The 17877-nt window shown below is 43.2% G+C and overlaps 3 protein-coding genes across 4 annotated transcripts; all 3 read left to right on the forward strand.

Annotated features, from left to right (window-relative positions):
* The first annotated feature begins 560 nt into the window (after nt 1-560).
* On the forward strand, nt 561-6886 carry LOC146199131 (uncharacterized). Of its 2 annotated transcripts, none has more exons than XM_084592714.1 (4): nt 561-629; nt 2429-2488; nt 5247-5486; nt 6124-6886. In XM_084592714.1, the coding sequence occupies exons 1-4, from the start codon at nt 618-620 to the stop codon at nt 6403-6405; spliced, it is 594 nt and encodes a 197-aa protein (XP_084448840.1). In that variant the 5' UTR covers nt 561-617; the 3' UTR covers nt 6406-6886. The 2 variants fall into 2 exon arrangements, with proteins under 2 accessions (XP_084448840.1, XP_084448841.1); XM_084592715.1 differs by having other exon boundaries at nt 583-629; nt 5310-5486.
* A 2607-nt stretch (nt 6887-9493) lies between these two features.
* Nucleotides 9494-11052, forward strand: LOC146199132 (uncharacterized). The gene is made up of 3 exons (XM_084592052.1): nt 9494-9505; nt 9585-9641; nt 10483-11052. The coding sequence occupies exons 1-3, from the start codon at nt 9494-9496 to the stop codon at nt 11017-11019; spliced, it is 606 nt and encodes a 201-aa protein (XP_084448178.1). The 3' UTR covers nt 11020-11052.
* A 3937-nt stretch (nt 11053-14989) lies between these two features.
* Nucleotides 14990-16627, forward strand: LOC146199133 (cuticle protein 16.8-like). Its single transcript, XM_084592716.1, has 3 exons — nt 14990-15001; nt 15109-15162; nt 15945-16627. Exons 1-3 carry the CDS (start codon nt 14990-14992, stop codon nt 16419-16421), a joined length of 543 nt encoding a protein of 180 aa, XP_084448842.1. The 3' UTR covers nt 16422-16627.
* The last annotated feature ends 1250 nt before the right edge of the window (nt 16628-17877 follow it).

Consider the following 17877-nt stretch of genomic DNA (forward strand, 5'->3'; position numbering starts at 1 on the left):
TGCTTTCTCATGTATTGCAACTAAAAAATAATGAGTTTATTTCAGTGCCTCGCTCAGAAGCAGTTCCGGAATAGCCTGTCGGTGTTAAGGAGTCGACAACCTTGACATCGCATAGAGACATTGCATAGTAGACTGCAGGATGTTCGCCTACTGACCCCCCCCCCCCTCCCCCCTCCTTTCTCCCCATATGTTTTTGCCTCTCCACTACTACAACGCACGCCGGCTGAAGCGGGCTCGTGCTGTTCAATCAGGGCACGCTCGAGTGCTGGCTAGAATTTGGGCTCCGAAGGAAGCACTCCATCATCGCCTACAACGCAAGGAAAGATTCACCTTCAGGTATATCTCTATTCCCCTTTCAACATTTCACGGTCCACCGGCTGTTCGTTTTGCGTGGTTTTCTACCCAGTGAGTTCTGGCCTACTTTGCGTGCCCTCTCTCCCCTCTCATGTCTCTCTCATGAATTAACTGGACACAAGCCGACTCCAACTTTCTGGTCGCGATCAGTAAGGTTAACAGGGCAGGTATATAAGCGGTCGCCTATAAGCTTGCAGTAAGTGTGCGATAAGGCGTCTTACAAGACGGTATAGGATCCATACTTTGCTGGAAGTACTACAGTCATGCTGTCAAACGTGAGTGCTTAGTTCACTGCGCTTGGCAAACAATTACTTCCGGTTTCTTCAACAAATTTCTTTATTTTATAATATGTAATCTGTGTGCCCAACGCTTGGCGTCTCGCACGCGGTAAGATATTTTTAATAAATATTGTTAACGATCATGGTATCTGTTACATGAATTGAGGAAATTAATTGGGAGGGAACAGTTTAAAAAGAATGACAAACGTTTCGAAAGCGCTACTTTTCACTTCTCAGGGATGAGGCAATACCGAGTGGGCGCTTTTGTGTTTAGTATTAAGGAACTAGACGAATATGACTTTTGTTGCTTTTTGCGGAGTTTGTTAGTAAGCCCGGTTGTCTTAGTAAACCCAGACGCTCTAATTCGATTGCTTCATTTTGTATAAAGTGACATAATAGCACCATAACTACACATTCTTCTTCAGAAACTAGGGCCGAAAGAGTTTTTCCAAGGAGTATATCCTTGCGAGACTGTATACCGTGAAGCAAACCAATGCATCAAATTCGTCTACAACATTTTCTACTATGACTTTCCAAAGCTCATTTTTCTAACTATAAAACCGTGAAGCGGAATTAGATGTTATTATTTTGCTTCTTGAATAAGCGTGGTACTTGAAACTCGGTAAACAAAAAGGTGCCTAAATAATCGAAGTTAATGCGCAATCCGTCAATGTACTGAGCTCCATAGCTCACGTGTTGTATTCAGATAGGCTGGACTGCAAACCGTGAAAAATATTGTGTTTATAACAGGCTTACTGCTGTGTATCGAACTCGGGATTGCTTTACTGCTCAGGATAAACAATTATGAGGAAATTAAATGAATCAAATTGTTCTCTTCACGTTCCGTATTTTTTCTGCGAACCTCAGTGAACCAAACCCGTTAGCTCAGATGTGACTAGTAATATCCTAGTAGTCGGTATGCTGTACTACTCAGGTCTAAGAGGATGTATAAATAAAGCATGAACAGTGGAAAGATATTCATACATATCGCACAGTCAGGCTTAGTTTATTTCGAGATAACTTAGCATTTGTAGAGAGCATGTTTTTTTTAGCAGTTTCACACGTCCGTATTTTGATAAGACATGGATACTTTTCAGAAACTTCGACCACGAAAGCAACAAAAATAAGATCATTAATGCACTCGTTAGACGTTGCAAAAGTCTCCGTGGAAAAACGCGATGTTATTGATTGCGACAAAACATTTTGAGATAACTTTTACCCCGAACAATGTAGTTTGTTTTGGAACATTAATCCTCCGATACCATGCATTTTTTTTTTTGCTTTAAACTACATGCCATGGTTTCATAAAGAATATTCGGATACTAATTTCGCCTTCTTATTTCATTTCTTGTTTCACGCAGTTGATGACCTGTTTATCCCAATGTTTTTCTTTCTGAACTTGTATGTGTTCTTTGTGAGTTGCTTGTGCGAGTTTAATAACAAACATTCAGTTTTTGTTTGCTGCATGAATCGCCTATTGCCGTATTTCTGCAGAGCTGCTCTGGTACTTTTCATCACCTTTTATTGCATATTATGAATGTAATGCCCACCTTATTGGCCTGAGCTAGACACTGGTAGCTTTGCAAAAAAAAATAAATAAATAATAAGTAAATAAATAAGTAAGTAAATAAACAAATATATCTAAAACATCAATGCGTCGCTGCACTGAGATTTAAAAGCACCTTTTTGTAATGATTAAAAAAAGGTTACATTGGTTAACAGTTAACAAAGAATGTCGGTGATTACTGCATTTCAATATGAATATTTAGCACTCACAGTGCTCATGCTTTCTGCAGGTCCCTATTTTATTCCTTGTTGCTCTCGCGGCTGGACAGCGGCTTGAAGATCCTGTTGGGGTGAGCAAACCATAAAATGTGTGGTGCGTTGATTGTGAATACTGCATGAAGAAGAAGCGATTAATTTTTTCGTGGTGGTGATATCCGGGGGCAGGGGTACTTGCTGCAATACGCCGACCCGAAGCAACTTGCCTGAGTTGTAATAGATCATTGTAATCAGCAACTGGGCAGGATAACTCTGTTAAAGCCATGCGCTGCAGCCACACCAAACTTCTGCGAATTGGCGGGAAAAAGCCTCTGCGCTGAAAAGGGCAAGTTAAAGCGAAAAATAAAAATATATGACAACATTAGAACTATGGCAGAATAATACTTAACCGTGCTCTTGTGTTCGGGGAGAAACTAAACTTTTTCTGATATTTCTACCTACTATTAAGACATTATTCTCAAAGCCAGCAATTGAGCTGTTTCGTTTGATCTCTGGAGCGCAGTACACTTACTGTTTGCTTTTATTTCCAAGTCTGCCCATTTAACTACTGAAGTACAGTATAGTGCAGGCCCCCACCGTGGTGATCTAGTTGTCAGGACGCTCTAATACTCAGCCGAGTTACCTGATGTTTGATCTGGGAGCGGCGGCCGTGTTTTGCTAGAGGCTAGTCTCAGGGTGTCCGCATATACTCAGTGTCAGTGGATATCAAAATGCCACAAGTAGTCTAAATATTCCAAAACCCTAGACTACGTCATTGCTAAAAGCCAGAGATGATACGTCACGTAATAGCCCATAAACCTAAGCCAAACGATAATGTTAGTACACGCATGGGGCTATCAGTGTTGTCTGTCCCTGCGTTGTAAAACCATCTCGGGCTTTAAAACGCTTTTGCAAAAATTTACTTTTTACTACACTCTAGAAGACTTATCTAGTAGAGCAAGTGTAATTAAACTTAGCTTACAAGCAGCAAAGGGTACACTTGGCGCCCACATAAATAAAATATTTACCTCCTATAGCTTATTTTATTGTGCTAATTAACTAACAACGTCTGTCACAAGAGTGCTGATTAGAAATCATAGCGCTGTAGAAATGCAACAAAAAATAGCCAATCAGTTTGCGAAATAATCCACAACGATCTCACAAATTAAAGCTAACAGCGAATGCGTAGTATGTTTTAAAAGCTAGCACCATGAAACATGTCAATTTGCCAGGTACATACGACACTGGCCACAAAACCCAAAACCTCAAGTATTCGTACGTAGTGCAGAGAACATGTATGCAAAATTACGTGTTCTGAGGTAGCATCTGCTGGCACCGTGCGTGCCATCATCTAATCGACAAAATCATGCGAGATTACAAGCACCGAAAATTTTCAGCATTCCGTCTGATGACAAAATCAAAAATCAGCCTATACATGGAGCTGGGCAAAGAACTTCTTCCTCTCGAATTTCTGCAAAAATCTTACTATCCTTATTTTTAGAGAAATATGTCATCATCATCATTATCATCCTCAGCCTGAATACACCCACTGCAGGGCGAAGGATTCTCCCATATTCCTTCAATTAACCCGGTCCTGTGCTAGCTGCATCCACTTCACCCCTGCGAACTTCTTAATCTCATCCGCCCACCTAAATTTCTGCCGCCCCCTGCTACGCTTTCCTTCCCTTGAAATCCAGTTTGTTGCCCCTGGCGACCATCGGTTATCTTTTCTTCGCGCTATATGTCCTGCCCATGCCCATTTCTTCTTGATTTATATTAGAATGTCAGTCACTTGAGTTATTTCTCTGACCCACTCTGCACGTTTCCTATCCCTTAACGTTATCCCTACCATATTTATTTCCATAGCCGTCTGCGTTGTCCTCAACTTAAGTAGAACCCTCTTTGTTAGCTTCCACGTTTCAGCCCCATAGGTAAGTGCAGGTAACATGCAACTGTTGTATACTTTCCTCTTGAGCGATACCGGTAAGCTGCTAGTCATAATCTGGAAGTGCGTGCCAAATTCGCTCCATCCCAGTCTTATTCTCCTTGTTATTTCCCTTTCATGGTCCGGATGTGCGGTTACTACCTCTCCTAAACAGATATATTCGCCTGCTACTTCCAGTGCTTCTCTGCCTAACGTAAAATGCTGTTCCTTTCCTAGGCTATTGAATATTACCTTAGTCTTCTGCATATTGCTTTTCAAGCCTACTGTTTTACTTTTCCTGTCTAGGTCATCAATCATTCTTTGAACTTCATCCCCTGAATTAATTAGCAAGCCAATGTCATCAGCACATCGCAGATTACAGAGGTATTCCCCATCTACACTTATGCCTAACTGCTCCACTTCCAAGTCTCCGAATACTTCTAAGCAAGCTTTGAATAGTACTAGGTAAATCGTGTCTCCTTGCCTAATTCCTTTCTTTACAGGAATTTTGTTACTTTCTTTATGCAGAAGTATAGTTGCTGTGCACCCTCTATATATATCTTATAGCAATCTCACGTACGCCTCGTCTACACCCTGATTTCGCAATGCCTGTATGACAGCCGAGGTTTCTACTTAGTCACATGCTTTTTTGTAATCAATGAATGCTATGTATAAGGGCTCGTTAAATTCCGAGCATTTTTCTATCACCTGGTTGATGGTATGTATATTATCAATTGTAGAGTATCCTTTTCGAAAACATGCTTGATCTTTTGCCTGGTTGCGGTCTAAAGTTGCCCTGATTCTAATAGTGATTACTCTGACAAATACCTTATACGTAACAGACAGTAAGCTAATTGGTCAGTAAATATATAGCCCCTTCATTGATACAACATTCGCGGCCTCGTTTCTCTCTCAAATGTCGGTCGCAGCCTCCACAGCCGTACACTTTCTCATACGACATCACAAATGAATTCGGCACACGCCTGAGCCAGGCGGAGACTGGTGACTCCAACAACGTCAAGACAGGCACGTATTCCTACTCGGAGGCCAACGGCATCTTCAGGAATGTCAACTACATTGCCGACAAGGACGGTTTCCGTGTAACAGTAGACACCAATGAACCTGGCACCAAATCCTCGGCACCTGCTGATGTGGTCATTAATTCACAGGTAAGAAACTTACTTTATGATAAACACCTGTCAGTGCCGCTCTCGCAACTGTCTATATATTGGATGCAACGTGCTTGTTAAATGAAATAATTGCTCTACTAGTGCGAAATCAAATGTCACGTACCTGAATCAGGTGTCGGTTAATAATTTACGATATTTACGCAGCAAAATATCTCTAAGAGACAAGAAAAAAAATATAGCAGAACTTGTTTAGAAGCAGAATATTAGGCTCATCATCGAGCCTCATGCTTCTTGGGTGCCCATAAAGGTGCCTGTAATAGCCATCGATGCTCCTCATAGTTACTGGCTGAGAGTGCGGTAACAACCCTGGCTCATGTTTTTTTTTTTTTTTTCAGACATCTCTCCGGAATTCAATATTAATAAATTTAGATAGTGGTATACAAAAGCGTGAGCTTAAACCACATTCCTAGCTTCCATTTTGCCAAAATAAGCGCTCTAAAGCAACTACTCTCTTCTGGATGAGTTGATAATGATTGAGATGATTGATAGCGATTGGTAGTTTTCTTACCCCTACCGGTAACCTTTTTACGCAGGGATCATGCCTAATTTAAGCACCCAAGAGGAAGAAACATTATTATCTTCGCGAATGTTTTATTGACTGAACGCATTCTTGCAGGCCGCCGACGTACCGCCAACGGCGGTGACGGGGACAAGGCCCGCAGTGGTAGTTTCAGCCCGAACGCCACCTCCGAGCCAGACGCAGCCGCCACCTACACGATTCGTAGCTCCTATCACCATCGCACGGTCAGCACCGCTGCAGTTCAGACCACTTCGCCCGGCGACCATCTTCGGCCCGTCCCGGGCCGCTGCCGCCTTCAGGGCTGGCGGCCCCAGCTCTGCCTCCTTCACGCTCGGCAGCAACTCGCCACTCACCTACACCTTCGGAAGGACTCCATGATCAGCAACTACACCCCGCATATCTGCCGCTAACTCGACACACTAATCCAGCAACGTTATTAAATTCTGTTAACACCGAAAGGTTGTGCACCACCCACCGCTTATATATATTATACGCTCTCCGAGATTCCAAGACATCATCACTGATGGCAGAGCTGCTAGCGACACGGGCTGCTGAATAACACAGCACTGATGCCTCTCGTCGATTACCTCTCGACATTATCCCGCTATAACATTTGCTAGAAAACTATTACCTAACTTTCGTTAAAGATATCATATGAAGGGAAGGAGCAATTGAAAGGAATTCTTTGGAGCTCACATTTTTAAATAAGCGCAAATCACGCTGCTGCGGGACTTCGCCTGCACTTCTCGCTATATGTACGCTTGAATCCACTTCCAATAAACTCCTTTCTGCAAGTATTATATCAGTATGTTCTCGTGCTCGTTTCTCCGGTGAACTCAAAGAAATAAAACACAGAATGCAAGGAATCCAGTGTTATATTTATTTATTTATTTACTCGGTATACCTTCATCCTCCGGACGGTATTACTGCAGGGAGTATAAGTATCGGGCGGCGCATGAGGAAATAAATCAGGAACAACATGCAAGCGAGAAAAACAGCAACAACAAACAAAGCAAATCGACGGAGCGCACAGTAATATTTTAGAAAAGATGACAAAACACAGTACCTTTTTACAATAACAAAACTTAAGAGTGCACACAGCAGTAAGTGCGCTCCAAGTTTTAGTATGACAACATTTCATGTCCCATATCTAAGTAATAGAAAAGTGTGCGTCTGCGCGCACTGCTTGTCGCTATATTGTATCATTAAAATAAAAATGTAGATCCGCTATTAACTTTAACAATGATAGCGGATAAAAGTTTTTTTTTTTAGTACCGGCGTTTATCAGAAATCAAAGTCCAGCAATATTAGTTCTGTAGCTTGCTCAGCACTAGTTTAATGAATACTGTGGTCTCTGGTCTGTTAGTTTGTTTATTTTTAACGCGCCAAATAAGACTGCAACAATGAAGTGAACAGAAGGTATTTGTTTATTTTTAAGTGACGCTAAAAGCGGTGTAGAAGCGCATTCGGCTTCCCCGGTCCCGCATTTGGAGGTGACAGTTATCGTGCTTGCATAAATTGCAAGCACACAAAGGTGTAGCGAATAGCTATATACATAATGCCGCTTTCAAATGCAAAAGTAAGGGCAGTTCTATAACAAGATTCGCATGGGAAAAGGAAAGTTAACAAAATTACACTAGTTCACCATGAGGGCGTATGAAAGGAAAGAAATGTGACTAATATCAAGCAGCCATGTTTATCAATTTAAGTACATACTGAAAACGCCTCTGAGCACTAGCGGTTGGTGAGCTCGACTTCTGGGCTGAGGGAGGCAAGATCGCATGCCTACCGCGACTCAGTCTTCTATGTGGCATCATTTCCAGCTCTCTTTTCAGTATACAATGTCTGCGCACGTTAAATAAGTGCCCTGATAAACAGGCACCACTGGAATCACCCGAAAACGATGCTGACGCCGATGGATTCCACGCTACAGTTGAGACCAACGATATATACTCGTATGAATGGATAAACCTACTGCACGAGCTTTTAATTGTTCCTCGTTAAGTGATCTACGACGTTGTTTTCCCACGCCGATATTGTCTCATATTCTGATGATATACCTAAATGTTGTGCCGCCCTTGTATGTCAAAATGTAATTTTGAATAATGGGATGACATAGACACTGAAAGGCTTCGGTGCAAAAGTTACGCACCATACATTGACAGAGACGGCATACCTCATTTGTGCACTTCTAGAAAGTACTTCAGGCTGCGCATGTAATTTAGTTTTAGGTATTTTAGCGGTGATAGCTACGTCACAGGACAAAATTATCCTTCTTCTTTATAAATTCTGTGCAATAAATGCGCCGCGGATGGAAATTATAAAACAAAGAACAGGTATGTAGCCGCTAGCAAATTAATCAGCAAGCCAAAGCGGTGTTTGCGATTCTAACATCATACGCAATTGTGACAGCATTATCCATTAAATGTCATCGGTGCGGCAGAGGGGAATTTTCGAAGACATTTTTCACAACACCCACACTGATATTCCACCATCATCCTGGCTTTCACGATGTCACCACTGAATAATATTGACTGTCTGTGAATCGGTGCCAACAAGCGGACAGAAGAGGGAGGCTATATGCCAGCACGAAGTAATAACGGAAACTCTAAACTGGCAGCACGTACTCGCCTTCCGAGGACACGTGCTCCGCCATGACCTTCCAAAGACTGCCTGCGATTCACCACATCGAAAAAGCGTCATCACTTCCTTCCCGTAACTGGCACTCTACGAAGACGCATTCCCGATTCGGCCACCCCCTTTTTTGCCGTGGCCATGCAAGTGGATACGATGGTGCATCATTTAAATTTTATATCGCCGAGAGACGCAGAATGCAAGCAAAACGTAAAAGACATCACGCTTGAATGCAATGGACGACTCTTTGCAGCGTGGTGACTTGGACCGATCGTTTTCGAGCGCGTGATATTGTCGCATACGTTACCCGGTTATCTTTTTAAAGTAAATACATCCTGGTCAGAACTTGGCGCTCTCGCTCGCGCAGGATTACGATCACCGCTTTCTCTTTTGGATGCAGCGTGAAGTGGACAAACGCACGAACGTTCTTTATCAAAAGGCGAGACGATGGGCCGCATGCGAAATTATTGTGACTTACGCTAGAACTCCAGCCCTGCGCATAAAATAAACAAATGGCCGAATCTACCTACTACGCAGTCATAACACTTCTCGATGGTATCGCTCGAAAAACCTTCGCGAACCCCAGAGCACCCCCTTACGCCATATGTCGTCTGGCAGTGGCTCCGTTACCGAAGTCACTAGGCATTGGCTCTTATAGAATTCTTTTATTTTTCCAGACACTGCTTTCCGCGCTCCACAGAAGATTTCTGAGAGAATGGCAAGGAAATGGTCGGCATATAAAAAGAGCTGTTACAAGGGGACCGCAAAAGCCAGTTGTGATCTTTGCGTGCCTTCAGCAAGTCTCCGATTTGACTTAGGCGGACCATCTACAATGTTCGGAAAGGTGCAGGATATTTCCCTGTGGAATGTTTAGGTGGTGTTCAGAACAGAGTGATGCTGATTGGATATTTCTGACGTTGCAGGTTCTGCTCCTAATATGCTTCATTGTCTACACAGCCGGACAAGCTGTAGTGCAGAATGTAAGTCTCGGGGACCTCGTCTATACATCAATATTCATTAATTAAGCTGAGGAATGACGTCTTCGTATAAACCGACAGTAAAACATCCTAGCACGCAATTGATCGTCCTTGGAGTTAGCAGAGCAGTTATTTGCATCAGTTGATAAATGGGCTTTACAATGTGCGTAGTTTACTGTACCTGCCTGTCACTCCTAAATAGTTATATATAAACTTTTTCAACTTATGCTTATTGTGATTGCGCTTTACTGCGTCTTAACCTTTTTCATTTGCTATTTTGAAAACATACAATTTTTAATGCACGTAAGAGTGATCAGAAACGCGGAGTCTTTGCATTATTTGACTTTCAATCACTATAGGATATCTTTTGTTCGGGTCCATCTGTGGGCACACGGATTCTTAGTTTCATTGTTGATGCCCCTCTAAGCTTCTTATCGCGGCGTAGACTCGACGCCTAATGCTAAAAACTGCTATATAGAGCTCTTCGGAGAATAACCAAAACCCATAATACTTATCAATTGCCGTTTATTCGAAAAACATAGTGTAATATTTGCCATTTACCGCTCCAAAGCGACACGGTTTGTGAGAGATCCTGTAATAGAGTGCTCCGTATTAATATCTACCAGCCTGTGATTTTTTAACATCGCAGAGTACTCGGGTAAATCGCGATTTAACTCCATTTCCGTTCTCCGTATTTATCAGAGAAACACTGCCGCTTAGTCACACGACACCTGCAAGACCGCTTCAGTTTGATTGCTTCCGCTTTTGACTGTTCCTTGTAAAGTGCTATGGCTTCCACTTTTGACTGTTCCTTCTAAAGTGATTTATCTTGCCGTGCTCCCAGGTGGAACCGCCTCCACAGCCGTACAGCTTCAACTATGACTCGACCGACGAGTTCGGCACTCGGATTACGCGCGAAGAAACAAGTGATGAGTACAACAACAAGGTCGGCTCGTACAGTTACACCGACCCCACTGGTATCACACGCACCGTGCGCTATGTTGCTGACGCCGACGGATTCCGCGCTACAGTGGAGACAAACGAGCCAGGAACGCGCACTTCAAACCCGGCCGACGTGCAGATCACGTCGTCATACGTCGAACCACCGCCTTCTGCTGCTCAGTCCGGTCCCGTGACTGTACAAGCTGCCCCAGCAGCGGTAGCTTTCCACGCGGCACCAGCTGGTGTAGCACTGCACGCACAACCAGGATTGGTGCATGGCGCCGCGCCCGTAACCCTGCATGCTGCGCCGGCTGGTGTCGCGCTACACGGAGAGCCAGTGGTGCACAGTGCGGCACCGGTATCATTTGCGACGGCTCACCACGCAGTTCCTGTCACAGTCAGTCCCATCCCTGCAGGCAAAGCCAAGAGCCGCCGTTAAAATGGAGGTTGTCAGGCGTGTGTCAGTGAGGAAGCTGAAGGGAAAAAGGTGTCATGTTTTGTTATTGTGCTCAATTACGAAACAGTGAAATTTTGGGCCAGCAACACTGATTTGTGCTATGTATGCATTCCGGAATATGTTGGCATGCTTATAATTTGCCAATGTGTCGCACTTGGGTGAGTGGCTGGTGCTTTTTCCAGTCTCTCGTGCCAACAGTGTTTCAGTTTGTCGTGACCGCCCTTTTCGAAATGCATTCGTTGATGCGACGATCAATAGTTTAGTGCTGCCTCGAATACATCTCAAAAGAAAAAGGTATTCGTGCATATGTTTACCATATATACTGCTACGGCAGGTGCATTGCTTCTACTCTAAACGGATGGTACAGGAACAGCCTGAAAGCCTATTACATTGTCATAGTTTTGGAAAGGGCCCTATGTGCTCTTGGTAGGCGTAATTCAGTGGCTTTAGGCTGGGATTAGATTAACAAGTGGCCGGCTTTGACGATATTTGGAATTTCTGTAAAACGGAGGGCTATGGACACATGGAAGCAAGAGTGTTTTCAGCTTTCAGTGCCTGTTCCTATGTAAGCAACCTTATCATTTTCCTGTCGCCTTTCGCTGTCCCTTCGGTTCTTTTGCTGTTTACTGACACCCAGATTCGCCAAGCTTTCTGTTCCGTTGCATTCATCCACTTCTACATTCCTTACTTTCCTCCAGCGTCTGGCTATGACTCATTGGATGCCACAGAGCACGGAATGCTGGCTTCCGTAGTTGTCTTAAACGTACTGAAGTCTGAGCCGTGTGCCCCCTTATGACATGGTGGTCTATTCTCGCAAAAGCAGCTGTCTCTGTGTGCTTTTCATGTTGGAAAATAATGAAGGTCCGAACGTGAGGATTATACCTTCGCTGCAAAAAAACGTGGAATTGTCATTTCCTCACTTACTATTCCGATGGTTTGAGGGCTATAACTATTTAGTGAATTTCTACAAGATGGCTTCTCTTTGTAATTTACGAGAGTCTATGTGCTTTTATAGCGTCTCCGCTGCTGTATATGTTCCTATTGTGATTTTTGCGCGTTCTTAATAGCCCATGCGTGCAAAATGGTTGTGGGTTTGTTGGAACTACGAGCAAAGTTTACCTAACAAAGTTCTGCGTAGCTGCCGTTATATTATTCCAGCTTGGTGCTGCCATTTTACATATATAATAACGTTGTTCCGTATGTAATTGCACAGTCTTTGTAAAAAGTGTAGAGTCCAAGGGGTCTGCTTCTGAGTCCCTTCCTGCAGTTTATAATGCATTTCCAGTGTTCGGAATCTGTTGATAGTAAGAAGATTTTTGTTTTGCCTCCTCCAACGGGAAGGTCCTCCACTAATGCTAAATCAGGGCCACTACACGGCTCAAAATCAGACCCCCTGGCCTCTATACTTTTGACAAAGGCTTTAGATTCCAAATTAGTTTCTTCTGGAGCCGTGCAGTGATCTGTATTACACGCTATCCAATGCCCATTAACGGAAGTTCACACCCCTAAAATAACTACATATAATGCACTAACCCCTAGCATACATGTTCGTCGTCCTAGTCCATACTTCTCAATATATTTGCTTTTTATACTAGTCTAACTGTACTAATAATTAACTGCATATCTTAACAATTAAAAATATGTTCAACAGAATATAGACATATATTGCCTCGATAGATGGAGACCTTTGCATACTTCTAATTGAACTAATATTATCAGCCATATGGGAAGAAAATGAAAGGAAAAAATACTGGCTCCTGCTAGCAGTGCACACCAATCACTGCAACTTTTTACCTGCTTTTTAAAGCAACTACATGATAAAGACACTCAAGATGCGTTACCTGAAGTACAGATGGTGAATGATACATGAATGAGTGCACTTGGTAAATTAAATAGGGAGCTTGTTTTTTACCCTTGTGCGAATGCCAACGAGTTTACACAGTTACGTTACACAAACGAGATCAATATACTAAAAACAGCAAAATTAAAAAAAAAAGACGAAGTTCTCTCTTATTCGCCTTATTTGTAAACGACGAAACTCCTGAATAAAACTGCTGATCCCTCCAATTTTGTTGCGTTTTTCTCATAATTACAGCAAAAACGTATGTGAAGAACAATGCAAGCTCGCCAATAAGCTTCATTAGTTTTGCGGCTTAAAAAGAAAATATGTACATTATGGGCACTGCAGGCCCAATACACGAAATAAATTTCACAGGGAACAAAAAGATACATTTGCATTACGGCACAAACATAGTATCGGTGTTTAACGCGTAACTCACAGTGCTGCATATATGTATGGTTGCAGGCGCTTGCAGAAAATGTTATAATTGATCCATCTTTCACCCTACTAACGCGCGTATACGCATACGTATGCTACTTACAGAACGTGGTCCGGGTTCAGGGCTGATCGAGGACCGTGTATGAACAGTACGAAACTCGTTACAAAAATAAGGCCATGGTAGTTTTCCTACCATTGAAATCAGTCACAGTTTATTCTCATAGTATGTTGTTGTCTAAAAGTGTAGGCAAAGTTGACTTTTTAAGCAGGCAGCGTATAAAATTTCCCGGCGGAAAGCATCAAAACCTTATCCTGCTACCGGCAATGAATAGGTTCATTAGGAGCAAGCTTAAATCGGGGATTTAAACCTATTCACTGCGTTTATCGAAAACCCCATTAGATCACTTTTTCGTATGCTTACGCTCCAGTTGCACAGTAGCAGGTCAGCACGCTCTCCTTCAAACCAACCTGCAAATTTTGCCTTTTTCGACAAGGAAGAAAAAGGCTCAACCCCATCAGTGCGCAACAGTTTCTCGTACAAAAAAATACGTGAGTGATCAGTTTTGTTAGACCAATCATTACTGATCTTACCGAGTGAGTAGCTGTTTATCAAGGACAAGCGGGTAATAATAAATTCTGGCCAGGTCGGGTGAGTCATCCCGTATAGGAGGCAAATACCTCCGCCCTAACGGAGCTAGCGCGCTTATGTTTGAGCAGCTGCAACCTGTACTTGATGCTGCATGCGTCTCCCTTTACTTCACAGCCTAGACTGAGCAGCCTTTTTTTCTTTTTTATCCCTCAACCTTTGCGAAATTCATCATCAAACTATTACATTGAGCTTAGTAAGACAAATAAATGATGAAGCGACAGTAGTAAACGCCGAAAAACGTGCGCATGTTATAACAAATATAGCGCTCCAATTACTACATCCCCTACACGTGATTAGAGAGTTTGTCTCTGAAACATTTTTATATTGTAAACATCCTACCACCAATGCATAGTGCACGTGCATAGACCAAACCACGAGTAATGTTGCAACCTACCAAATTAGTCACCTTTTTTATTTTACCACATTACGTAACGCTATTTTATAAGCATTATCTTACGCTGAGCTGGTGATACAATTGAAACTCGTAATACAGGACTGACTGACAGAGAAAGAGGCCCTGTATAAGTCTTAGTTTTGTCTGGATACATGGCATCAGTGGCCAGGAATGCAACTAGATAAAAGTACGCCAAAGACAGCAAAGGGTCATCGAATTCCGCACACATGCCCCAGTGCAATTTTTTGTGGCATTCGCATAGAACTAAAATGATAAATATACTGAAACTACCAGCCACAGTGAACCGTCGCAGGGAAAGGAGAAAAGAAAGGAGAAGAATAAAGAACTTCCAAAACAAGAGTCAGTGACTTTCTCCCCCCTTGCGAAACAGCGCACGTCCTACACTTGCCGGGCAAGTGCGGTGCAGCATCGGATGGCGTCCTCTCTCATCCTCATAATAGAGGTGATTACTATCTTCATTAATTTTCTGACTTGTGATAGCGCCTCACGCTCGCTATTTTCTAGACTTTTGGGAATGCGTCTTTGGTCGGGTATAAAAGCGGTCCTCTTCGCCGAGGATGGTCAGTCTTGTTCTCATCTCCCAAGAGCAACACAACTCCAAACATTCACCATGTTTTCCAAGGTGCAGTGAAAGATCGTTGTTTAACGTTTGCGGTGGCTTGCTTTTCGCCGCGTCTTCGACGACAGAAAGCGGGATGATATACTCACCCACATTTCGTACGTTTGCAGGTTCTCCTTTGCTGCCTTGTGGCTATTGCTGCCTCGGCTCCAGTTGAGGAATACGTAAGTTGTGATGCAAATTTTCAATTTCTCTTTCAGAGCAGCCAGTCATTATTTTCAATTTCGACCGTCGAAGTGAATGTTCTGATAAATTATTTTCAGTAGTCTCTTGATCTGGTCGTTTAGATTTATTTGCTTCCACTGTCTCCGTTTTTAATATCTGCGATGTTCTAAATTGAAAGATAATTTGTGTTAATGCATTTTGCCAGTACATAAAAGCCTCGATTGCAAAAACGATACCAACTGTGCTGTGTAGCCCGCTTAACCTCGGTAGCACGTTTGAACGAAATATATTTCTTTGCATTGATTTTGGGCAGTAGTTGCGCAAATGATTGTTTTGCGTTTTGGTTGATATATGTCGAACTTTCTGCCTTGTATCCTTTATTAGTACAGCACAAGAAATTGTTACAAGCGCAAAGCCCCGATGTTTCTGAATTAGAGCACTTAGCTTGCAATTTAACATAAACTTTTCTGCTAGAATTGGATCATAAATAACTGCTGAAGTATATATCTGTTTTGCAATATAAAAGTTATGGAAAGCATTTTTTCGCTTAAAGGCAAGAGTCCCAAAGCCTCCGCAAAAATTGATAATACTTAAGCGCGAGCTTCAAAAGTGCTCCGTAGTCCTATCGCGGCGTCAACCTTTCTTGAATACTAAGTTTGCGATGCATCAAGTACTAATCAAATATTGAAACTAGAAGGCGGCGACTGCTGTGTGTACTTTGGGAAAGCGCGATATGGAGGAGCAGTTCAACTGACGCCCTTGTTTTGTTTGTCTCTTCCAGCCACCACAGCCGTACAGCTTCAGCTACGACACCACCGACGAGTTCGGCACCCGCCTGACCCGTGAGGAGACCGGTGACGCCAACAACTTCAAGGTCGGCTCCTACAGCTACACGGACGCCGCTGGCATTACCCGTACCGTTAAGTACACCGCTGACGCCGAGGGTTTCCACGCCACCGTTGAGACCAACGAGCCAGGAACCAAGTCTTCCAACCCAGCCGATGCTCTCTACACCTCCGCCGCCGTCGAAGTCGCTCCAGTCGCTGCCGCCCCTGTTGTGGCCAAGCCCGTCGTCGCTGCCGTGAAGCCAGTTGTCGTTCAGGCTGCACCAGCCCCTGTCACCGTCCATGCTGTGCATGCTGTGCACCCAGCTCAGTTCGCCCACGTTGCCACTAGCCCATTCACCTACGGCCACCATTTCGCCCCAGTCGCTGTGGTGCACCAAGCCCCATTCACCATCGGCAAGGCTAAGGCATAAGCGAAGACTCTTCGTAGACAACAAGGACACATACAACGATACTCGATCTTACATGAACACGCACACGCTTCTAATATCAGGCCACTGAAGTCAAAATTGTTAAACGACAGCCCCATTTTGTTGTTGCTCACTACTGTTAACGTTCGGCGAGAAAGTTTATCCGGTGTTACCGTTGAAAATATAATTTTTAATAAAAGCAATTTATTTCTCCATCGCAACTTTGTGTGTCAGTTTGGATGTTGCATAGTACATTTTTTTTAATTATAAAATCGAGCCAAAGGATGGCCTCAGGGTCCCTTCTGCAGACCTCACCTCACAACTGTTACTGTCATGATGGTCTGCATGTCGTCTACGGGTGAACTATTCTTGTTTTGTGTTATATGAAGAGATCCTCCTTTTGCTAGAGTATTGTTTGTACTGATGGAAATAACCCGTTAACGTAAAATAATATTGCTGTGATCCTCTATTCTGACGATGGGCTGTTTGCAAATCATTAATCAAATCTATGCAGACGTCAAATGAGAGGTTACAGTTATTTCAGACCTGTTTAGTGTGTCTTGAGTCTATCTTATATGAAATTTAACAGAAATCACAGATGAGAATGAATGCGAATGGTAACCTAGATATTTTCCGCGTATTCGCTACTCAACTCACGTCTCAGAGACAGCCTGTCAAATTATCGTGTTTTTTTTTTCCATTCTGATAGGCTCACGCACGAAACTTCTCAGCTACGCAGTATGCTTTTCAGCATACTACTGGTTTTAGAAAATGAACTGACGATAGCGTAAGTAACAACGATGATGTGACAAGCACGGCTGCAATCAAGAATAACAGTGCTTACATAGCCTATAATTGTCCACCTTCCAGAGAGCTGCCCCACACTGAATTTATTCGTGTTTACGACGTATGGTCGCAATTATACCCCGGCTACGCTACATTACTTATTACTACGATGAAGGTTACTTCCCCAAGCAGGTGGGAATCAACTTCAAACTCTCGTTGGATTCCATAGCCTTCAAAACGTGGAAGCAGCGCCCATTATGCTTTGTGTGCCCCTAGCCTGCGACTACTGTCTGTTTAGCTAAAATCTTTTGGTTCTTTGTGTCCTTCAAAAGATATTACAGTCAGGTGCCCTCAGTCTCCGGTCATGTGTCCCGCAATACCTGAAACATGGAGCACGTGGCTTACATTCAGTACACAAGCTGAAACCCCGATCTGGGCGTGCGTTATTAATTTTTTCACATCTTTACTCCAGTGTTATTCTTATGGCGAATTATTCCCAGTCAGATATGGGATATGAAGCTGGTTTTTGACAGTATGAACAGTTGCATATCATGAAGAGATTTTCACCCTTACATACCCGTCTAAAAGACCACGACCCCTTTCCTTGTTCAAGCAGTGTTTCCCCGCTTTTATTGGCAGCCAAATAACTCAGTTTGCATTGGGGTCTGGATGG

This window comes from Amblyomma maculatum, chromosome 2 (genome assembly GCF_055883805.1).
Source record: "Amblyomma maculatum isolate TAMU_Amacu chromosome 2, ASM5588380v1, whole genome shotgun sequence".
NCBI classification, from domain to species: domain Eukaryota; kingdom Metazoa; phylum Arthropoda; class Arachnida; order Ixodida; family Ixodidae; genus Amblyomma; species Amblyomma maculatum.